The 24,793-nt window shown below is 44.9% G+C and overlaps 2 protein-coding genes across 2 annotated transcripts in view; one reads left to right on the forward strand and one right to left on the reverse strand.

The window, feature by feature from the left end:
* Positions 1-24,793, forward strand: part of Lyrm1 (LYR motif containing 1) — a 105,392-nt gene that overhangs the window by 44,921 nt on the left and 35,678 nt on the right. The gene's annotated exons all lie outside the window — the stretch shown is intronic.
* Dnah3 (dynein axonemal heavy chain 3) overlaps positions 1-24,793 on the reverse strand; it is a 170,208-nt gene that overhangs the window by 18,833 nt on the left and 126,582 nt on the right. The window contains 6 exon segments of the mRNA XM_051145144.1: positions 2,873-3,098; positions 9,328-11,469; positions 14,606-14,804; positions 21,745-21,927; positions 23,885-24,101; positions 24,469-24,634. Coding sequence (XP_051001101.1) covers positions 2,873-3,098; positions 9,328-11,469; positions 14,606-14,804; positions 21,745-21,927; positions 23,885-24,101; positions 24,469-24,634 — 3,133 coding nt within the window.

The following is a 24,793-nucleotide window of genomic DNA, read 5'->3' on the forward strand; positions in this document are numbered from 1 at the left end:
TATGAATCATGACTTACAGCACTGTGCTTTCATGCTGAGCCCATCACTGAAGACAGGTTTTCCTGGGTGTCCCATGGCTACAGCATGGTCAGACCCTTTGTATATGAGCTTTTCAGGACACCTGGCTTTGTCTGTCTGTTGCTGGTCATGGAGGACTGAGAGGGACTTTGTACCAGTGATTCCAAGGCCACATGGACCACATAGGACCTCCATGTGGTCGCTTTGGATGCTACTTTCCATTTCTTGCTGTCCAGAATCACTTTCCTCTGCAACAGTTGTTGATAAGGCTCCTCAAATGTCTCCCTGTGTAGGACTCTCTCCCCTACTCAACCATGTTGAGTACTTAACTGCAAGGCTCTGTGCATTTGTGCTGGACCACAAGTTCAGCCTGCACTGTTCTCTTAGCATTAGTCTAGTGGTGATTCTGACCTCTTCTTTTTTGTTTGTTTGGTAGTTTCTGGTTGTTTTTTTGTTTTTGTTTTTGTTTTTTGAGACTGGGTTTCTCTGTGTAGCCTTGGCTGTCCTGGACTCACTTTTGTAGACCAGGCTGGCCTTGAACTCACAGAGAACTACCTGCTTCTGCTTCCCCGAGTGCTGGGATTATAGGTGTGTGTCACTGTGCCCAGCTCATTCTGGTCCCTTTTTTTGGCCTCCAAGGATCATGCTGGTTCCTTGCCCTGACAAGGGGACCTTAAGGCCCCCATTCTAAACCCTGTGGGATTGCTGGAGTCCTCCTGCAATCACCTGCTAGGTGTCAACTCTAATGGATGACTGACCTTTGACCTCTAAGCCACAGCTTGAGGTTTTTTTCTGGCCTGAAGTGTTCCAGGTTCAGCATTCTAGGGAGAGCTAGTTGGATGTTGGAGTGAGAGCATGTTCACCATCTGCAGGGTAGATGGTGCCCAGGAAGGAGCATTATGGGGGTCCTCCTCTGCAGCCTTCTCACTGCCCCTATCTCTTTAGCTACTGCTGGAGGGGGAAGGGCCAGCTGGCTGGAGTTTGCTCAGAACTTCTCATCTTCACCATAAGTAAGCAGGGAATTTTCTGGTAATTGAGCTCTCCCTTCCCCCAAATTGCCAGCATTCCTGTTGAAAAACAAAAACAAAAACCTTCCCTCCTTTAACTCTTGCTGGCCTGTGATGTCACACACAGGATCGCAGGTGAGCCCCACTGAGGGCTGGGGCCTTTAGGCTGGCTACAAGGATATCTTGCCATCTTACCCCACATGGAGAAATACTACATCATGTGATTTTGTTTGTTTGTTTTGAGACAAGGTCTCACTACATAGCTCTGGCTGTCGTGGAACTCACTATGTGGAGCAGACTGGCTTCAAACTCACATAGATCTGCCTGCCTCTTTCTCTCAAGTGCTAGGATTAAAGACATGTGCCACTATGCCAGGCACACTATGTGATTCTTAAGCTCAACGCCTTCCACAGCCCGCCCCGTGGCCTTGCCTTGCAGCCACCATGGTCCAGGTATTTCATGTTCTGGGTGAGGCAATTACAGGTGAGCATGGGCTGCATATAGAACAGGGGTGGGCATGAGTTCTTATCTTTTAGGCCTCAGGTAGGACTTTGTTGGAGACCTAACAAGACTATGTGTGGCCATGTTCTTTCTGGACACGTCTGGCTTGTTGTCTCTGAGGCACCCAGCTTGGTCTGGCCTGTAACCTACCAGTGATCGGCAGGTTGGCTCTAGAGAGAATATGCTATAGCCTCTTAGGCAGCTGGGATCCTCTTCTGTGCCCTGCTTCAGTTTGAACTTTCCCCAGGATCAGGCCCATTGATGGCAATAAAGCCCAAAGAGGAAATTCAGAACAAAGTAGAAGAAAGGTGTCTCAAGTGTCTCTGGACTGTGTTCTGTCCTGGCACCACCCTAGGCTGACCTTAACATCTTATGGTGGTGAACATCCCTGAACAAAAGCATTTTTAACATCTGAAGTCATGCTTTGTTTTGACCTATTCAGGCTTCTGTACCAAAACAAAACAAAACAAACAAACAAAAACAAATAAACACCAGTGACTGTATGGTCCTTAGACCATATTTTCTACTAAACAAACAAAGAAAACCCCAAAGCTTTTTTGACAGTTAATCTGCTTTCATGGCCACACCTGCATCTCTTCCTCTAACAATTTCCCCCAACATATCCCTGGGAGTCACAGGCTAGCTTCTCATTATCCTTCGTTTTCAGAAAAGCTGTCCCTATGGACTGGAATGTCCTTTAAAAACTCCTATTCACATTACAAAATCCCAGGCAGTTCTCAGTCCTTCACACCTGCCCCTCTTCTGTGGGCTAGAGTCCTTGTTTAGTTATGACATGGTGGGCTGCTTAGTTTTGACTGGTAATTTGATACAACCTAAAAATTTGGTGAGAGTGAACCTCAAGGGAAAAACTACCTCAATCAGATTATCCTGTGGCCATGTCTGTAATAGACTGCCTTGATTGGAGATTGATGTGTGAGAGCGCAATTCCACTGTGGGTTACACCCAGGGGTCCTAGGAATAGATAGAAAAGCTGGCTGAGCATGAGGCAGAGAGAGCAAGCCAGTAAGCAGTGTTCCTCACAGTGTCTGCTTCAGTCTGTGCCTCTTGCTTCCTGCCCTGAATTCTCTCCATGGTGGACTGTTACCTGGAAGTGTAAGCTGAAATAAAACTTTCTTGCCCATATTGCTTTTGGTCGTAGTGTTTATCACAGCAAGAGAGAAACAAAGAACACATGCGTTGACAGGATTCTGCCATGAGCTGCCTCTGCCAGCTTCAGGGTGTCTCAAGGGCAAGACTGTCCCTTCTCTCACATTGTCAACCACCAGCATGCTGTCCAGAGCTCGAGCTGGGTCCCAGGGCCTTGCCCAGGTGGAACAGCATCTCACCTGAACTCCGGTTTGGTGTTCTCAGGGGTAATCACCTCCTCACAGATCTTCTCCAGAGCAGGCATCCAGCTTGTAGCCAGGTGGCAGTTCTGGAGGACCACCCAGGTCCCTTCTTGGATGGCATTGTGGATCATTTTGGCAGCAATAGGACCTTGTCCTTGTCCGAGGGAGATGGTCTGTGTTTTGGTACCTCCCTTGCCAACATCATCTGCAAACTTCAGCAGACCTGAGACCGGGAAGAAAAGAAGTTTTTGAAAGAAGAACCAGCTAAGACCAGATTAACAGTCATGATACAAAAGGAGGGACACATTGACATTTTGGATTTAGAAATATACTCATTAGGCCCTGTTAATTGCTAAATCAGTATTTCTCTTGGTGAAGCCTAAGATATCTGCTGGGTGAGAGGCTACAAACAGAACAACAACCAACTCTTATTTGGCATTTTCTCTAAACACATAAGGCTACTTGCTATTATGATCATTATTATTACTAATTATTATTATTAATACTATTATTATTATTTTAGTTTTTCGAGACAGGGATTCTCTGTGTTGCCCCAGCTATCTTGGAACTTGCTTTGTAGACCAGGCTGGCCTCGAACTCATAGAGATCCACCTGCCTCTGCCTCTGCAGATTACAGGCATGTACCACAATGCCTAGTTTTAATGCAAACTTGTGATCCTTCTCCTTCAGGCTCCCAAGGGCTGAGATTATAAATGTGCCCATTGATGCCTAGCTCTAGCTTTGCACTCTTAAGGGGAAGGAAGCTGGAACTAAGACTTACGTATAAAGTTAAGACTTTCAGTGGGCTGCGATTTCTGATTAAGAAAGCCAAACCTCTGCCTCCTAACTTCTGGGAGCTTGCTCTTAAACTGGAGCTGGAGTGGAAAAAGTAAATAATTCTCAAGTGAGAACTCAAAACACGAAGCTCATTCCACACAGAGATGAGGGACATGAATTCACAGTAGTCTCTAGTTGGAGAGTTCCCGGCTGAGGAATTTCACATAAAATTAAAGCTCTGGGTTGCTGGTATCTGCATATGCAATTGTTGTTCTGTTTTGGGGACACTCATAAAATTCAATTCAATGCAACTCAAAAAAGTCTTTATAAAAGTATAAGCCGCATTAGGTGGTCTATCATTTAGCATAATAAGGGATAGTTACTTCATCGAATAATCAGAATTAATGCTCCAAGGATTAGGTATGGTCTCTGAAGTGGGCCAAATGATGCCCCTCAACTCAGACACTGAATTTCTTCTCACAGTGTGACTGTTACTGGAGGTAGGACTTTATAGAAGCAACTAGGTTAAAGTTACATTTGTTTGTCTGTCCTGAACTCACTTTGTAGACCAGGCTGGCCTTGAACTCACAGCAATGCGCCTGCCTTTTTCTCCTGAGTGCTGGGATTAAAGGTGTATACCAGCACACCTGGCTCTAAAGTTACATCTTTAAGGTAGATCCTAATCCAGTATGACTGACTAATGTCCTTCTAAGAAGTAGGGGGCATGTGCATGGATACACAGAGGAAGACTGTGTGAAAACAGAAGGTGTCTATCAGTGAGCCAAAGAGAACTAACAATGGCCGTGAATGCTTTCAAACCCAACAGCCTGGAGGCTGAGGCACTATGGGGCTAGTCTGCGCTACATAGTGAGTTCCAGGGCAGCCTGGGATAGACAGACACTATCTTAAACATAAACACACAGAGGCCTGGAGAGGAGCAATGGCCGCTCTGTAACTCTAGCCCCAAGGGATCTCATGTCCCCTTCTGGGCTGCCCTGGGCACAGGTACTGCACACATCAAGCAGCCATTCATGGGAAAAAAAAAATCTGTATACATGAAATAAAACTTAAATCAAAGGAAACAAATGCCCCAAGTCTTAAATAAAAATTGCATTATTTTTAAATAAAAACATTTAAAAAGAAAAACAATGATCCTAAGAGAGAGGCCTTGGAAGAAATGACCGCAAACACCTTGGTCTCAGACTTCAAGGCTCCATAACTGTGAGAGAATAATTTTTATTTATTTATTTTAGGTTTTTTGAGACAGGTTTCTCTGTGTAACAGTCCTAGCTGTCCTGGACTCCCTTTTGCAGACCAGGCTGACCTCAAACACAAGGCTATCTGCCTGCCTCTGCCTCCCAAGTGCTGGGATTAAAGGTGTGTGCCACCATGCCCGGCTGAAAGAATACATTTTGTTGTTAACCTGTCAGTCCATTGAACTTTTGTTATGCACCCTTAGCAGTCTTAGGAAATTGGTGTAGAAGAAATACATATGAGAATAAGTAAAGGTGGAATATAAACCATGATGAAGTTCAAAATTCTATTTTAAATTATGTACAAATTTGAAACAGAACAAATGGAACTATTAGGCTGGGTGTGGTAGGCACACCTTTTCCAGTTCTTAGGAGGCAGCAGCAGGCAGATAGCTGTGTTAGAGGCCAGCCTGATCTACATACTGAATTCCGGTCCAGTCAAACAAACAAACCCCCAAACCACCAACCAAACAAAAATCAAATAGAATCTTTATAAGTAGAAAGCAGTCACTGCAAAATAAAATCTTAAAGCTCTGGTTGACAGAGTGGACTGGTATAAGAAATAAAAGCTGGTGTTGGGTAGGGGGTGGAGTGGGGTGCACGCCTTTAGTCCCAGCACTCAGGAGGCAGAGGCAGGCAGATCTCTATGAGTTCCAGGCCAGCCTGGCTTACAAAGTAAGTTCAGGACAGCCAGGGCTGTTACACAGAAAAACCCCGTCTTGAAAAACAAATAAAGGAAAAAAACAAAACAAAACAAAACAAAAGAAAAGAAAAGAAAGAAAGAAAAAGGAAGACAAAAAATAAGCAAACAAAAAGAAAGGAGCATCCGCATTGCTTGCCTTGTATGAACTATATTCAGAGTAAAACAAAGAGTTGACAGAGGAGATTTCTTCTCTAGAGAAGAGTGTCCGCTAATGAATGTGGAGGAAAGGAAAGCATTAAAATATCACCACATTGCAGCTCCTAATGCAATAACAGATGCTGGAAATGATTTTAAAAGTTTGCTGATGCCATTAAAGTCAATGGTTCCCACAACGGAATTACCCGCAAAGCATTATTAAACACGATGCCTGGATTTCACTCTAAATGTTTTAATCTAATTAGTCTAGGGCACACCAAGATTTTTCTTAATGCTCTCCTTATAAGTCAGGGGCAGCCAAGATTGAGAGCCATTCAGTGAGATGAAAGGATGATGGGAAACTTCAGAGGAAGAGGTGGAGGTTCCAAGAGCTGGCTCCTATGATCATGCCTGGACCACTATTTTAGTCAGGACAATAATTTTAGTCAGGAAAGGGAAGACAACCAGACAGCAGTCCTACCAGCCTGTGCTCTGCCTGCAGAACATCACCCACCAGACCCACTCAGCATCACTGCCACTAGCAGACCATCTTTAGACATTGCTCTTATTTCTTTGCTTTCCTTTATTTTTGGTTTTGCTAGTTCTCTTTTTTAAAAATTGACATTTAGGGCTGGGGAGATGGCTCAGAGGTTAAGAGCACTGACTGCTCTTCCAGAGGTCCTGAGTTCTATTCCCAGCAACCACATGGTGGCTCACAGCCACCTATAATGTGATCTGATGCCCTCTTCTGACCTTCAGGTGTACATGCAGGCAGAGCTCTGTGTACATAATAAATAAATAAATCTTTTTAAAAATTGCCATTTAAAATGGAGGCATCCTAAATAGATACTATTTGTATTAGCCTACTAGACAGCACAAGCTAAAAAATAAAAATCCTAGTACTAGAGCTGGCTTGCCTCTTTTGGAGTTATTGTCCAGTGAGGTCTCACAGACTTCCAAATACAAACACTGTAGGCTTCCAAGGCCATTGGTTACACTCCAAAATTTGACAAGACCCTATTGATCAAATCACCACATTCTTGAGTCATAGAACATAGAACAACAAAAAAAAAAAAAAAAAAAAAAAAAAAAAAAAAAAAAGTTAATAATTACCTGGAAGCTTCATCCCTATTGGCTAGCTTTAATAGTGCTAGAAAGTGCTATTTGTAATACCTGTGGTGGTGGTTAGTAATAATAATATTACCCAGATGTGAACCTTACAATATTGATGTAAACCAACTTCAGTATTGGACTGACTAGAGAGATCCATGGTTCAATAGTGGCACGAGCATTATGGGAGTAGCCAACCACTTTAAAAACTGGATTTAAGTCCCATTCTACAAATGAAGCCCACACTTTGCATCATTATCAGGCTAAGAAGAGGTCATGGCTCCTAAGGGAGAAGCTACTAGCATTCTGGTGAATGGACATAATACTAAACTGGCTGTTTAAGCTTTATCATTACACCCACTATTAGTTGTATCTCTCAACTCTCATCAGAAAGTTCTTCCTTTTGAAGAGGATGGTGATAGAAACAGAGACTCACAACTAGTCAAGGAACAGAGAATAAGAGACTCAGTCCTAAACAAGTATCACATCCCCTCCTTCCAAGGATCAGTTCAGTGGAAGGGGGTCAGAAAGAGTGTACGAGCCAGAGGTGGTGGAGTGCTACAAAGAAACAGTGCTTTCTAGACATGGCAGGGCAGCAGCACACATGGACTTATAATAGGTATGATGGAAGGCACAAGACCTCTGCAAGCTCAAGCCAGATGAAATCTCAGCATAGAGAGTGGAGTAGGCATGAAGTCTCACTCATAACTGAGGAGCTATTGGCACCTGAGAGCCTCTGGGAGAGAAAGAGTTGGTTTTCTTTAAGAGCAGAGCTGGTAGTAAGCCAGTCAGTCTTCAACGGAAGGCCACACATGTGTATGGGTAACACAAGTTGGGCTTGGTGGGTGCAATTAAAAACAAAAACAAACAAATAAAAAACCCGAAGGCACGAAGTAGGGAGGGTAGGATCTGAGAGGGATGGATATGATCAAAACACATTGTATGAAACTCCCAAATGGAAAAAAAAAAAGGAAAAATACAGACATATATGATGAAAGCAAAGACACTAGAAATGGGTTGTGTTGCTTTTGACATGTATGCTTGATCTCACTGGAACCTAGAACCAATTCACTTCAGCTCCCTCCTCTGTAGTTCTTCCAGGGTCAGGTATGCTAAGTTTTTCTTTGTCAAGGGCACATGCCAAACTACCCAGCAACCACAGAAAACATCTATTTGCCACTTGCATTTCTTGTACTTTTTCTTCATTCAGCAACAGAGAAGACAAAAGTGTGAAAATATCCTGGCAAAAAGAGTCAGTTGGGCCTGTCAACATTCTAACTTGTACAAACTGTTTCTGGAAAGACATCTCCAACTGCTACGAGGGGTTTGCTCTGGGAAGGCAGAACAGGAAGATGGGCCTTAGACTCCATGCCAGGCTTCCAGAACCTCAACATGGTTGACATCCTAGGCCATGCCACCACTGTCTCTTGTAAGAAATGGCCTATGCACTGTAGGAGGGTGAGCAGCATCCTTGGTCTCTTTCTTGAAGATGCTAGCAGCAACATCCCCCATCTTAGCTGTAACCAGAAAATTGTCTCCACACCTTGTCAGATATGCCTGGGGGAAGCAAAATCCTACCCCTGTTGAACCACAATCTTATACCTTGCTGATTAAAAAAATATGATGCAATAGAGAAAATGGCTCAAGATGAAGATGATAAACTCAGAGCTAATGTAATCCTAGGCTTGGTCCTTATCATATTAAAATTAAATCTGTGTGTATGTGTGTCAGGGGTTGGTCAGAGGTCAGAGGACAATCAGAGGTTCACCTTCCACCTTGTTTCAGACAAGATTTATTTCCTCTCCTCTTCTCTCTCCTCTCTCTCTCGCTCTCTCTCTCTCTCTCTCCACCCCCTTTCCCTCCCCTCTCTCTTCCAACCCTTTCTTTCTTTTTTAGACAGGGTTTCTCTGTATAACCCTGGCTGTTCTGGAACTCACTCTGTAGACCCAGCTAGCCTCAAACTCAGAGATCTGCCTGTCTCTGCCTTTCAAGTGGTGGGACTAAAGGTGCCACCACCACCCAGCCAGCCAGTATCTCGCATTCAGCATTGTTTATTCTAGTCTAGGTGGCTGCTCAGCCTCTGTGCATTCCCCTATCTCTGATCCCATCTCTTCATAGGAGCACTGGATTACAGACATACAGTACACTACCCAGCTTTACAAGTGGGTCAGCTCCTCATGAGTGCATGGCAAGTGCTTACCCACAATTACTTCCACACCCTGCTCTTAATGTATTATGAGGAAAAAATTAAAGTTATCAACATTTTACAATGGATTCTTTTGAAGAATCAAGTGGTCTTGTGGTTATGGATTCACTCTCTCAGCTATCTTTGATCCCAGGTACTAAAAAGTGGCTACGTCCCTTAGGAGGGAAATGAAGTTTTCACTTGCTTTATCCAGCTGAGTTTGAGACCCCTGCTGTCAAGCAGCACACTCTGGGCGCTCAGTATTTCTCATACAACCTTCTGCCCTTACCTGCCATTGGGTCTGCACCTGGAGACAGTATGAAAATCAGTGGTGCACAACAATTGGAATCATTGTAGGATCCCTGGAGGTCAAAGGTTGGGGCTTCGATGAACACCTTTCCCATGGTTTCAGAGATGAAGTCTTGAATGGCTGGGACCATCTTGTCGGGCCGCAAACATCGCAGGATCACCATCCGTTCCAGTGTGTGAAGGAACTTCCAAGGTGAGGGCAGTATCTCCTCGTGTGGCCAGGCTGAGTCATAGATACGCTTCCATTCTTGGACATTTTGTACGAAATCTTCCATCAGACCTTTCAGTCTGGGTAAGGAGGAAGCTCGAACAACCTCACCCCACGACTTTTCTGATAACCAATCAGGAGCTGGGTTGGGGAAAGGGTTATCCAGGGCCACACCTCCAGTTAGAAGGAAGTACCAAACTTCTTCATTGATTGCCTTTTTTTCCTTTAAAAGGCCAATGGTCAGGAGGAGGGAGAAAAGTAGCTTGTCCTTCTCAAACAGTGAGCGACACACGTTGTTGTAGATGCTCAGCGTGAAATGTTCAATGATGTACTCAATCCGCAGATCCAGCTCGTTGCTCTTGCTGCTGTTGGCTAGGGACTGCACGTAGAGGTTGATGAACCAAGTCAGAGAATACTGGTACATAGGTTCGATGTGGGCCAAGTCGGAGATGCAGAAAAAGATGGTGGCAGAGTGAATAGCCACAGGCTTGTAGCCCATCCGGGTCTCATCAATCTGTGTTTCTGTTACAGAGGCTATTTCCTGCTTCTCAGAGATTTCCTCAGACAGCACTTTGGAAGAGGACAGAACTTTGATGGCAGTCTCATCTTCGAGGATGTTGCCCTCAGACAAGGACAAGACCTCTAGGATCTTATCTTCAATTTCCTTCAGCTGCTTCTTATTCTGAGCACTTTCTAAAATCAACTTGTTTTTTTTCTCTTCTAGTTCCGGCTTCTCCTTGGCAGCCACAATACCAAGGAGTTGATCTTGGAGACCCAAGGGCGTGATCATGAAGTTGAGAAGGCAGACTTTCACGGCGATTTCAGGGAGATAATGTGGATTTCTCAGACGTGTTGTTATATAGAACTTAAAGTCCCTAGAGTATTCGATGATATTTTCACCTAGTCTCATGTACTCGACTCCTTGCTGTTTGAATGTTGCCTTCAGCAAGATGGGTTCAATAAAGGCGTCCAACTCTTCTCCAACGTTTTCCAGCAAGACAGGGGTGCCGAACTGCAGAGCATTTTCCAGAGTCCTCACATAGTTGCTATCAGAGAACTTGATGATAGACAGCTTGTTTGCTTTTTCCATGTTCTTCACCCACTTATTGGCCTGTCCCTGAGGATCAATCATTAAGGGCCAACGTCTGGAATTGGACACGATGATGCCATTGTCAACAGAAAAGGAGTCAACGGGAAGCCCAGCTATCTGCCAGGCACGAACCTTAATGGGATCCCCTAGGGTGTGGCTGAGGCTGAAGTCAGAGGAGCCTGGAATGACCTTGTCCTTACAGCAATCTAACCATTCCTTTTGGCATTGGGCCCGATAATCCACTGTGAAGGCGCCCAGGTAAGCCACAGTCCCAGAGGACAATAACACATCCCCTGTCAGGTTATTATAGCGGACCCCCAGCAGCCGGGCAGCTTCTGTCCATCTGTCCTTCTCTCCACCAAGACCACTGATCAGCTTCTCTGCTCTGATCAGCTTCTGGGAGCAGATCTCAATATTCTCCTCCAGTGTCATCTTCTTGGTGTTCATCTGTTCAAAGTCATCATTGAGAGCCTGGAGGCGGTCTTCCACCAACTTCAGCTCGGCCCGTTTCTGGTTCAGCTTCTGCATCTGTATTTCCAGCTTCCCCTCAGCCTCCTTCAGTCGCTCCCGCTTGGGAGCCACAACCTTGGCCACTCGGTCATACACTTCCATGGCCCTCACCCACTTGCACAGGCCCTCACAGGCAGATGATACATTTTTAATGACAGCTGGCTGGAAATCAGGGTGATCAATGAACCTTTCCCGGATTCGCTTCATAACCACCGAGGGGATGTTGTCTTTGTCATATGTCTTGAGACTTTCCAAGAACTTTAGATCTCCAAGGATCTTTCTCGACACTCCCCAGTAATCTTCTATCATCTTACCTGTTCAGTGTAGAAAAAAGAGATGAATTGGGACATTTTGGGTGAGATGTACAGTAGCTACAGTAGCTACTACTTAGATATTGGTGGGGGTGCAGGTGGGGTGGGGGGAACTCCAAACGCTTGGTCAGGGAGACTCAAGAAACCTTATCATTCTCAACTGTACTTGGGTCTTGAAGGACTTTCCTTCAGATCTTCCATGACCTCAAGTTCTTACCATGAACCCTTTGCCTATGCTATAAGTGGCAACTAGTTGGAACCAGGCCCTGTTAACTGTTTGTCTGCCTGCCTATCCATCTGCCTGCCTGCCTATCTATCTATCTATCTATCTATCTATCTATCATCTATCTTGAGACAGGGTTTTCATACATAGGCCCAGGCTGGCCTTAAATGTGTTTGTGATCTTTCTGCCTCAGCCTCCTGGGTGCTGGGGTATGAGCTGAATGACTGTCACCTTTGATTCCTTTGTCATTGGAGAGGGCCACAGAAGCCACACCCCCAGGCATATGTTTATATAGAAGTCTGGGAGGCAGGTTGGATGAAACATAGCCAGTTTTCCTCATATGGACAGTGTGAGTGAGGAGGCAGTGGTCTTAGAGAAGGAACTTGCTGGCTTGTGTCGGGACAAGAGGCCATTTATAGCTTGCCCAGAAATAAAGTCAGGCCCTATTCTCCTCAATGCCCTTTCAGCTAACAACTAATCAAGTGGTTTTCAATCCTCCCCTGTGACCATGACCCATTGGCTGACATGTTGGGAAAAACTTGAGTGCGTCTTTGGCTTACAGCACGTACCAAGCTGGGACTGATGACAAGAGCCATACTTGAGACATACTATCTAGGATAATGTGCCCATCCCTAAGTACAAGCACAGCAACCAGCACAGAGTTTCCTGTGAAGGGCTTGATTTGCATTCTAGAAGATTATCTGCTTCTCTTAAATTCAAGGTACTCAAAGCTAACTCAAGTGCTCTTTTGTTCCATCCCATTATATTCCCACTAAATTCCAAGAGTTTGGCGAATAATATACATAGTTTAGTGGTGGGCTCAAAGCTGATAACTGGAGACCCACAGTAAGAACTGGCATTCATAACCTGGACATGTTCTATCTAAGCAGGTCTCAACTCTGCCTATACCTTAGAAGCACACAGAGAATGTTAACAAAACAAAACAAAACAAAACACATGGGTTCAGGTTGCACTCCAGAAGCAGGATATGGGGTACAGATAAGATGAAGAACAGTAGAGGAAAATGCCTTAAGTCGACCCCCTACCTCCACAAGTGCATAACAAAGGTGAGTGCATTTGCTTGCTGTGTCCCTGGCCCCACCCCCCAGGGCCCACTCCTGCTTTGCTCTTTCTCATCATCTATATCTTCTTCAAGCCAGCCAGACAAAAAGGAATGCTAAGCAAAGGGAAGTAGGGACCAGAAGTCATCAGAAGAGAAGCTAGGAGTTGCTAGCATTTCAGAAGGAATGCATGCTCCCAGAGTTCCTTCAGGACAGGGTGACTCAAAGGGCAGGTGGTTTTGAAAATTCACATGCAGTTTTAAGGCACTAGTCACAGTTTTAAGGCACTAGTCGCAGTTTTAAGGCACTAGTTGTAACAGAAAGTCCTATATCAGAAACACTTTGCTGTCTTTTGAGAAAGCCTCATTATGTAGACCATGCTGGCCTCAAACTCCCAGTCCACCTCAGTGCAGTGCTGGGATCATAGTTGTGACGCTGGCTGGCCCTCGTGACTGCCTCTCAGTTTCCTTCCTTCATCCTTTTGCTATTCTTTTTGCTCTTTTTCTCAATCTCTGCACCCTTTTGTTCCTGTCTCTAACTTTCCGTTTTAAATTACTGTTTTGTCCCCACCCCAACCACCCTGTGTGAGTGCGTGCATGTGTGTGTGTGTGTGTGTGTGTGTGTGTGTGTGTGTGTGTGAGTGTGTGTGTTCTTTTCCCTGTCTCCCTTCCTTACCCCCACTCCTTTTTCTGTGTCTCTGTGGCCCACTTTCTTGAACTCCACTTCTCCCTCTCCCTCAGCAGTTTTGCCTCATTTTTTTCTGTTTCCTTTTCCCCCCAGGATACCTCTTTTTGTCTGGATCTCTCTCTTTCCCCTTCCTCTCCCTTCCTCTCCCCTGCTCTGTTTTCCTGCCTCTGTCCTCATCCCTTCTCATTTCTTTCCTTTGTGATTACATGCTTGTTGATTCAGTATCCTTGTGTGTGTGTGTGTGTGTGTGTGTGTGTGTGTGTGTGACCGTGTCTACATGATGTCCGGGTCTCTATTTTTCTCTCTCCTCCCTCAATCCTCTGTGTGACCTGTTTCTCATTCTCTTAGTTTCTGACTTTCTCTTGATTATATGCATCTTTGGACCATCTGATCTCAATTTTTGGTCTGCAATCTGAGGCCTTGATTAAGTTTATCCACACACAGATACCTGCATTTACTCAGATGACTGAGTGGCCAAAGGCTGGTCAAGAAACATTTACAACGGGGGCTGGGGAGGTGGCTCACAAGCAAAATGCTTGCTGCAGAAGCAGGGGAGCCAGTCTGGATGCCAGGACAGATGTAAAAAGCCAGGTGTGGCAGTGCACACCTGTAGATCCCCACACACCTAGGGAAGCAGAAGGCTCCTGGAGCTTTCTGGCCTGCCTGTTTAACTCAATGGGTAAGCTCTAGATTCAGTGAGATCATGGCTCAAAACATAAGGTAGGGAAGGGATTGTAGACACTCAGTGTCAACCTCTGGCTCACACACACACACACACACACACACACACACACACACACACACACACACACTCACCCTCACACATATATGCACACATACACACATGCACACACACATATGCACACATGCACACACACGCACACACACATATGCACATATGCACACATATATGCACACATACACACATGCACACATACACACATGCACACACACATGCACACACACAAATATGCACACAGACACACATGCACACACACATATATGCACACATACACACATGCACACACACAAATATGCACACAGACACACATGCACACATATAAAACTTCACTGAGATTGTTGAACTCATATGCACATGCTGATACTTCCAAATTCCTCTAAAACCCAAGGGGCCTGGAACAGGATGGCTTGGAGTGGGTGTGGTTACCGGAGCCACTGGGGTCTGGCTTCCTCTCTGGCTTCAGTCCCTTCATGACGCAAATGCTCTCCATAACCAGCTTGACAGGGCCTGGTGGATTCTGCATGGACTTCACCAGAGTGATATCAGCTGGGTTCAGGGTGTCGAGGGCAGCGAGGGCAGCCTCAAGTGCTGGCATAGCCTCAGCCAGGTCCCCCTCACATTCATTCTGTGGAGAACAAGGACAAAAAAAGATGGGTGATCAGTGCCTGTACACAGGGCAAGGCAGAAAGGTTCTCTGTGACCAGGTGCCCTCAAAGGCCAGGGCTTGAAGCGCTGAGCATCTGCAGCAACAGGAATGCATGCCTGGCCTCTCGTGGCTGCAGTTTGGATGTCCTGGACATTTGAGAGCCTCTTTTGTGAACTTAAAAAAATGAAGCATTGCTCAAATTAGGACAATAAGTATTTATTTAAAATCTTTTCAAATATTATGTTTTTTTGTGACATGATATGTTTAACTCTTCTAGGTATTGTGAAATATATAAAAATTGTTGTAGATTATGGTTACCTTTCTATGCCGTATAGCACCAGAATTAATTCTTCTTAATGTACTTTTTTCCCCTCTGAGACAGGGTTTCTCTGTGTAGCCCTGGCTTTCCTGGAATTCTCTCTGGAGGCCAGGCTAGCCTCAAACTCACAGAGATCTTCTTCCCAAGTGCCAGGATTAAAGGCAAGCTCCACCATACCCTGGCTCCTACCTATGATCCAAGTCCTTAAGAAAAGGAACTTTTTTGTTTGTGGGTTTTTGTTTGTTTGTTGTACTTATGTTTGTGTGCATTTGTCTGCATGCATGCTTACCACTGATGCATGCGGAGGTCATTGGACAGCCTCTGGGGTCACTCCTCATCTTCCACCTGTAGTCCATCTGCCTCTCAGCGCCTGGGGATTCTCCTGTCTCTGCTTCCCATCATGCCACTGGAGTGCCGGGAATGCATGCGTACCAGGTTTTACCTCAGCCTCAGAAGATTTATTCTTCCTGCTGCTTGTTTTGTATTCTTGTTTTTAAAGACTCCATCCTGGCTATTCAGATTGGACATATCTAGAATGTTTGTTGATCCTGTTATTTAAAAATTTTTTTTTTTATATTTCTGGGGATTGAGTCTCGATAAGCAGTCTGCCACTGAGTTACGTCCCCGACACTTGGGTTATTCTGTCAACGGCGACTGCCTTGTTAGCACTATCTAATCTGCTTCTGTTACTTTCATTTTAAGCCTACAATTTCAATTAAAAAAAAATCATAATTTTGAAAAAATTCCCTAGAAAAAGGAGGTGGCTTCCCATCCATTGGTCAGGATGGGTTGAGAGACAGTCAGGCTTAGGGTAAACTGAGGGAAGGAATGAGGTAGGAGGGGTCGGAGATTAGGCATGGGTCAGGTACTGCACTGTGTTGTAGATCCTCACATAGGATACAGTGGAGTCAGGGACAGAGTAAAGGCTGAGGACAGGCAGACAAGCTAAAGGTGGAGATGCGATTAGACCTGCATCAGCAAAATGGGCCAGTGTGTGCTTTAGTCGCGTTTTGCTAAAATTTACCTACTCATTAACCTTGCCTGGCTTTTGATATTTGTTTTACATATTATATATTTGTTTATTTGCTTGTGTGTGTGTGTGTGTGTGTGTGTGTGTGTGTGTGTGTGCGTGCGTGTATGTACCACGGAGGTTATGTGGATGTTTAAGGATAACTTGCAAGAATCAGTTCTCTCCATGTGGATCCCAGGGACTAAATTCAGGTTGTTAGGCTTGACAGTAAGTGCATTTACTCCACATCATCTCTCCAATCCCTACTTATTAATTTGAACATGAAATCAATGTAAGGTAACAACATACATCCAGTAAATAAAACAAAGTACCTATGCCTGCTACAACATGAATGAACCGTATAACATCATGTTAAGTGAAAGAAGCCATCTGATACATGGCTCCATTTCTATGAAGTGTTCAGAATAGTCAGATCTACAGAGGCAGGTTAGTAGTTACCTGGAATCTAGGAGAGGAGGCATGACTTCTAAAGGGAATAGATTTCTTTAAGAGTAATGAAAATGTTCTAGAATTACATAGTGCTAATATTTGAATGACTCTGTGAATGCACGAAATTGTACAACTTTAAAAGGAGCGTATTAATGCTGTGTGCATTATATCTTAATTTTTTTTAAAAGAAAGATTGCCACTATAAGACTTCACAATGGGAAGGACTATTTTGGGTTAGTTAGTAACTCAAATTCCAGCAAGGAAAAAATTTCCCAAGACATGAAAATGCATTAGTCAAGGTCACTTAGTTGATGTGTCACAGAGCTGGCTCCTGGCTCCTCATTTAGTGAATTCTCTATTAGTTTACTATTAGTCCAAGGGTGCTCACACAGTTACGACTGAAGAGGACCTTCTCAGAAGAATGTCAATTGTTTGTTTGTGGCATGGCCTCTCTTTGCATCCCAAAATGTCCTCAGATGTGTAGCCCAGGCTGGCCTTGAACCCATGAACTTCCTGCCTTCACCTCCTGAGTGCTTGTATTATAGTCTGAGAACATCAATTACTAAGCAAGTTAAAGCAGCATGTGTTGATGTCTTTGTAAAGCCTGAATTTATTGTGGATCAGCAAACAAAACAAAGGTCGCTTCACTTCCTCACAGCCAGTGGCCCCTCCACACTTTACACCTCCATGGAACCTGGCACCTCTGCTCCTCTTCCTAAGGTACAAGCCTGGCTTGGGCCTGGGTTTTGCTGTAAGCTGGTTGTCAGGTGGCTCCAAAGGGCCTCTCACTGTGATGTGTCTCTAATGGGGATTCGCAGGAGTGGCTGTCACCAAGCCTCACCAAGAACATCCCACTCAGAGATTCTGAGTCATTTGGTCTAGGTGGCATCTGGCCATCTGCATTCTTAACTCCATGGGTGACTCTGTCAGTGGCTTTGTCGAGAAATGCTGCTTGACATCACAGGAACACTGAAATCAAAGAGCAGGCGGCAATAGACTTGATTTGTGACATACCTCCTCTCCGTGGTCACTGAGGTGTCTCTGTGGGGTTGGGATGACAACCCAGCTGCTAAAGTGCCTGATGCAAAAGCACAGGGAGCTAAGTTTGCCCCCAGCTGGGCAGAGTGGGGGAGGCTCATTGCCAGCCTGGCAGAGTCAGTGAGAGGTCTTGTCTCAAAAAATAAAAGTGGAGGTTGATTCGGGAAAGATATCTGATGCCAACCTTTGGCTTCCATCATGCACATCCATACACAGATGTGCACACACCCATAACAACAAGTATACACATCACACAGACACACCACACACAATAAGAAACACACATGCAAGTGTTCACATACACACAAAACAAATACACACACCACACAAACACAAAAAACGCACATGTACTACCCACAGTAACAAGTACATATCTCACACATATCACCAAACATAATAACTAAATGGTATCTTGGAAAAACATTTGTAGTAAGATGCTAAGATAAAACTGAATATTGTGAAAATCACAGCCATGCTGTAATTGTGGCAAATAATGCGTGTAGACAGGGACGAGGAGGAGATTTCAAATTGGAGCTAAGACTTGAAAAGGTGTCTAAATTGAATTGTGTGTGTGTGTGTGTGTGTGTGTGTGTGTGTGTGTGTGTGTGTGTGTGTTTCGAGACAGGGTTTCTCTGTATAGCCTTGGCTGTCCTGAACTTGCTTTGTAGACCAGGCTGCCTTCAAACTCAGAGCAATCCACCCACGTCTGCGTCCTGAGTGCTGGGTTTAAAGGCATGCACCACCATGCCCGGCCTGAATTGAATTAAAAAAAAAATATTTCATATGTGTTGTTATGACACATGTTTGTTTGATCAAAAATCCTACATTTGGAAATGGCCTTTGAGTGTCAGTAGTGCAGGGAACATAAATGCCACAAGCTGCATTTTGACAGAGTGAAATCCATGCTGCAGCCATTTCGGAAGATTACCCTCCCTAAGGGGAGGACGTGATTTAGTAATCTGAGAAGAACCGACCAATTGTTGTTATTTGTTTGATGGGTGAATGCATCAGTCCAGGCCTCCCAGATGCCAGGATAACAGACATGTGCCATGAGTGGCAAGAACCTGCCAGTTCAAGAACTGATGTACCTGTGAATTGAGTGTTGGAAGCTCATCTCCATTTTTTTCAGTCTCCAGAGCTTTCCAGCACAAATTCTTCTTGCTCTGTGGGGCCCCTGACGTGCCTTAGGCCTGGTGCTCTATACTCTATGTCATTTTTAGAGGTTGTAGGAGATTGAGGAAACATAGTGGTCCTCATGCGGAGAAGGACCACAACCCTGAAGCTTCAGGAAGAGACTGTCCACAGAAAAGCCCCCAGAGAAACTATGGAACAAGACTCGGTTTCTTTCTTCTCCTCCCTGGGTGGTTTCTTTCACCTGACTCACCTCCAGGACTTTCAGGATCTGGGCTCAAATGGCACAGCACCAGACCTTACCCTTCCCACTGAAACCAACGGTGGCATTTTTATCACCTGGGGCATGGTGAGAAATCCCTTTCAGATCCTCATGAATCCCATGTTTATCTCCCTCATCTCCCTCCTGACCTAGCAGGTTTGCTCTTTCCCCTGACACTCCAGAGCAGAATCCTGGCTGGGCTGTTCCCTTCCAGATGGTTCCTACACTTGGTGAGACGCTGGACTACTGCACTGGGTAGAGAGTAAAGAAGAGCTATTTCAGAGAACAGCTAATGTGGACCCCAGGCATACGCCACACACTTTACATACTCTTTACTTATGTCTGTATTTACTTATTTGTTTATCTGTATGAGTATTTTCCTGTATATATATATATATATATATATATATATATATATATATATATATATATATATGTGTGTGTGTACCACATATATGCCTGGAGCCTGCAGAGACCAGAAGAGAATGGCAGACGCCCAGGAACTGAAGTTACAGATAGTTGTTAGCCACCATGTGGGTCCTGGGGACCTAACTCAGGTCCTGTGCCAGAGCAGCTAATGTTGTTAAACACTGATATCTCTTGGCCCACATTTTTTGTTTTGGTTTTGTTTTTATTATTCAGTACTTTCAATACATTGACGCAGAAAGCAATGCTAAGAAGAGGTAGAGCTGGCAGTGAGCTCTGGCTGCCTGGTTATAGTATAGAATCATGAAAGAGTTGCAAAGTGATACACATTCAGGGGCCAGGACTCTGAGATCATCAGAGTAGGAGCTGAACTGGATGGGGCTTGGTGAGCTAGAACACAAAAGGACAGCAGTTTCTTAGTCCTGTAGATGGGTACAAGCCAAGAGGGCAGAGCCAATGCTGTAGAGTCCTAATTTTTGTCCTAAGGAAAATTTTCAGAATTTTTACTTGAAATGACCTGCATTAAAATGCAGGTTTAAATGTTAGCCATTTCTGACTCAGAATAAAGCATCACTGAGTGTGGTTGTGACACACACACTCTCTCTCTCTCTTTCTCTCTCCACTCTCTCTCTCTTTCTCTCTCTTCTCTCTTCTCTCTTCTCTCTCTTCTCTCTTCTCTCTTCTCTCTTCTCTCTTCTCTCTTCTCTCTTCTCTCTTCTCTCTTCTCTCTTCTCTCTCTTTCTCTCTCTCTCTCTCTCTCTCTCTCTCTCTTCTCTCTCTCTCTCTCTCTCTCTCTCTCTCTCTCTCTCATGGTCCTAACACCCAGGAGGCTGAGTCAGGAGGATCATGAGCTCAAAGTCAAGACCCTGTCTCAAAATGAATCAATAAAATATCCTATGCATCCCAGAATATACGTGGTCCCTAGCTACCAGTTTGCAACTTCTGGAATCATGGTCAGATGACAGGGGTTGGGGGTCAAAGAGCTCTAGGTTTGAATTGTGATCATGTCACTTGGTGGTCATGCAACTTTGGAAAAATATGTCATTATTTCCTCTTATGCCAAGTGGGAATGATTCTGTGTGGTGACTTTTGTGGTGTACTGTAGGGCAGTTAGAAGGATTCAAGACAATGAGCATCAGAGAATATAATCTCCATGAGGAAAAGATTTTTTTCTTGTCCATTCCTACTTTGCCTGACTAAAACTATACTGACACATAGTAGGTACTTGCTACATATTTGTTATAAATAAGAAGGAGTGTCTAGTATAATCATTTACCACAGAACGACAATTTGCCCACTAGAATCTGGTTCCTGGCACCTGGAAGTGGCTATATTTTATGGTTTCTATTGAATCTTCTGCCTAAGCCACCAAGACCGCAAGTGAACTAACTTTCACAATCCAGGACATGGTGTTCATTGTGAATTCTGAGAACAGGGAGGGATCAGACCCTCTGAAAAACATCTACCAGAGGTCAGGTCTCAGGATCCACAGGAGGAACGCCAATTGGAAGGCCTGTACTTTTCAAGAAAATGACTCATGACCTATTTAGGACAGATGCCAGACACAGGCTGCCTCTTGCTCAAACTCATGCTTGCAAATGGCTGAAAAAAGTCCCTAAGCAATTCCCTAATTCCTTAAGGTGCAGGGACAAATGCCTTAGCTAAGTTCCCTGAGCCTTTGCATATAGTCCTGTTAGTGACCCACATGGCTCTATGAATCCATTTCCCCACTGACCTCAATGCTACAACTCTCAGATCCTGACACCTGTCATTCATAAGGTACCTGTGATCCTCAAATGGACCAAGGTAATGTCACACCAGTGCCAGCGAGGCTATCTTCCACTGTCTGAATGAGCGCAAATCCCTCCTAGAACTTTTTTTATTAGAAGCACCTTCAGATGCAGCCCACTAGGTTCAATATTCTGCCATCCAAAAGACATTTGCTCCACACCTACACACTCGCACGTTAGACACAGTCAAACAAAAACATGACAGAAGTGAAGAAGACAGCATGGGGTTATCTAGAGGCAAAGAGAACAGCCAATGTAAGGCTCTGGGGAAGGAAAAGTCAGAATATTGTCGTAGCTAGGGAAGAGTGGGATTGCACTGAGGCCCAGTTTTGACTGAGAGTGGGATGGCCCAAACGCTTTCTTCCTTCATTCCTAACTTGGGATTTGGAAAAGTCACCCGCCCTTCTGATTCTCCTTTGTCTCATCAGCACGGTGGACACAACCACATGCATTTAGCAGGGTTAGCTCTCTCCGTGCCTCCCTGCTAGTCATACCTTGATCGCTTGAGAGATGGCTGCAGCGGCATTAGCTTCCTTCTCATCAGCCTGCACCAGAAGTTTCTTGGCATCAGCTTCTTTCGTCTCCTCTTCAATTTTCACCATCATCTTTGCCGTCTCCTCAGAGGTGAGGATGAGCTGTGGTTGAAGGGCAGTCAGCTGAACTTGCATGACAGCCACCTAGCAAGGAGAAAAGGGTAGGAGAGACTCAGGGTCAGCAGTGTCAGCACCGACAACAAGCTGGTAGGAGCAGACCTGGTTCTGTAACAAGCGGCGAGTGCAGAAAGGAAGGATGTGTAGTCTGGACTTGGTACTGCATGAAGACTTGTGGGCTGGTGTTTATGTGCTCAATCTTTCAACACTTAGTTACTGAGTCCACACTGAGTAGTTCAGTCATCAAGAGCTGTGCAAAGCACACAAGGCATAAGATGGCAAGCAAAACTGTTAAAGACACGGTTTCTTTCATTATTGGATTTCTATGCTACTGTTGGGTACATGGAGAGAGACAAGTCATAAAACCATTAAGAGCCTCTCTCTCTCTCTCTCTCTCTCTCTCTCTCTCTCTCTCTCTCTCTCTCTCTCTCTCTCTCTCTTCTCTCTCTCTCTGTGTGTGTGTGTGTGAGCACACACACATGTGGGGGCCAGAAGTTGGTGTTAGGTGTCTGTCCTGAAAGACATATTGAGGAGGGGTTTCACAGTTAAGCCTGGAGCGGCCTATCTGACCAGTCTGGCTAGCCAGCATGGTGCAGAGATCCTCTGTCTCTGTCTCCTACCAGCTGGGATTGTAGGTGGGCCATTATGCCCCCATGGCATTCATTTGAGTTCTGAGAATCCAAACTTTTGTCCTCACACTTGTATGGCAAGTGTTTCACTCCTGGCCCATTTCCACAGCTACTGGGTAGTAAAGCTACTTATAATTTAGGAAAATGTTTATGACACACACATACACACACACACACACACACACACACACACACACACACACATACAACTAAAAGTTAAATAAAAAAAAAAAGTTAAATCAAAATATTACTGTCTAACTGGGAGGAGAGGCCCCACCAGACAGTGGGCCATGGCCCTGGAAACTTCAGGAAGAGACTTTGTCCACAGAAAAGCCCTGGGGAAACTGTGGAGCAAGGCTAGGCTTCTCCTGCTTCTGTTTGAACCAGTGTTAGGGCCTCCACACTTTTCAGGAAACCAAAGTCATTATATTTTTTTCCAGTGAAGAGGTAGGATTTCTCTCCCTGCATTTTCACCCCCAGGAGCCTGTGTAGAAACCAGAGTATGATGGCTGGCCTGCTCAGGAATCTGCCCTGGGGTCAAGTTTGAGCTCTAGTTCTGATCTGACTAATTAGGTGGCTGAATAACCAAGGCCGTGTCACCTGGCCTCTCTGTGTTACAGTTTTTTTGTAACAGGAGGTGGTGAAGGTGCTTTCTGGCACACAGCACCAGGCCTATGCCATACAAGGCTCAGAGCATGCTGACTTGTGCTGCCATTTCCTTTTCTGGTCTAGACTATTTTAGATCCCTTTTCTGCCTCTCTAACAACATAGTTTTCTCATCCTTGTCTAGAGGGGCTTTAGCTTTCAACATGTGACCCACAGGGTCACAGTGATAGGTCAGGCCACTGTAGTTTGAGTCCAGGTGTAACCTTACAAAGTCCTGCCCTTCTCCTGGCCAAGGTCTCACAAATATGCTACAGTTGAGATCCTAACTGTAAGGACTGCCACAACTCAGCAGTCAGGATAAATTCAACTTTACTGCTTTTTTTTTTTTTTTTAAAGACAAGGTAGGCCTGCCTGTCTGGAACTTACTTTATAGACCAAGCCGGCCTTGTGCTCACAGAATTCCATCTCTGCTTCCCAAGTGCTGGGATTAAAGGTGTGTGCCACCGTGCCCAGCTTACTGCAATATTTTGAGAGACCAAGTTAATGCCCAAACTGAAAACTCCACAATGAACAACAGAGTGAAACCTTAAATAAAGACAGGATCACCTGAAGCTGAGCTTAAGATAAATTGAGAGGGGCTGCACAGGCGCAGATTGGATCCTGCCTTTATCTGATGCCCTCTTGCATCCTGCATCTCAACACAACCAACATATCCTAGCTCTTTGTCCCTGTTCTATGGATGTGCTTACTTGTGAAGATGCAAAGTCCAGTTTCTGCAAGCCTGCCAAGTAGCGGTTCCTCATGGTGTCCACCTCTTGTCTCTTGCTATTCAGGAGTGCTTTGAAGGTTAGGATCAATTCAAGGTAGGAGGTGGGGGTCACGTAGTTGTGCCTGAGAAGTGTGTTGTAGTAATCAAGGGATAACTTCTTCACACTCTCCTGAAAGTATTTGCACATGGACACAACCCTGCCATGGAAATCAAAGCAGTTAGCTGGGACCCAAGTTTATTCTTTATTTCTTTTTTTTTCTTTCTTTCTTTTTTTTTTTTTTTTTTTTTGGTTTTCCAAGACAGGGTTTCTTTGTGCAGCTATGGCTCTCCTAGACTCACTTTGTAGACCAGGCTGGCCTTGAACTCACAGCGATCCGCCTGCCTCAGTCTCTTGAGTGCTGGGATTACAGGCATGAACCATTGCACGCAGCCTCAGGACCCAACTTTCTAAAGAGAAAATCTAGCAGTACCCATAAATTGAGACATCTTTAGGATGACACAAACAGAGCCAGCTGGAATTTCAGCTTGGAATGCCTGGGGTATGGGAACAAAGCTAAAGCTTACTCTGTCCGAACGCTGTCCTCAAGCTCCACATCCTCCAGAAATTTGTTGGCCACCAACTCCAGGGCATCGGTTGGCCAGGACTGGAACCAGTCAATTGTGCAGCAGTTGATAAGCGAAGGAAACATCCTCAGGCGGGTTCTGAAGGCATCTCCGATGGGACTCATGGCTAATAAAGAATAGGCCATGTTAGTTCCTGTCCACCAAGGCTTGGCTGAAGAAGCCAAGAGAAGGTAGAAGTTTCCAAGGGGCAGTGATGCCTTGTGTAAGTAATGCGGGGATGCAGATGTAAATAAGCATAGTGAGAGCCTGGGAAACAGCAGAATTG

Source organism: Acomys russatus, chromosome 5 (assembly GCF_903995435.1).
Source record: "Acomys russatus chromosome 5, mAcoRus1.1, whole genome shotgun sequence".
Lineage (NCBI taxonomy): Eukaryota > Metazoa > Chordata > Mammalia > Rodentia > Muridae > Acomys > Acomys russatus.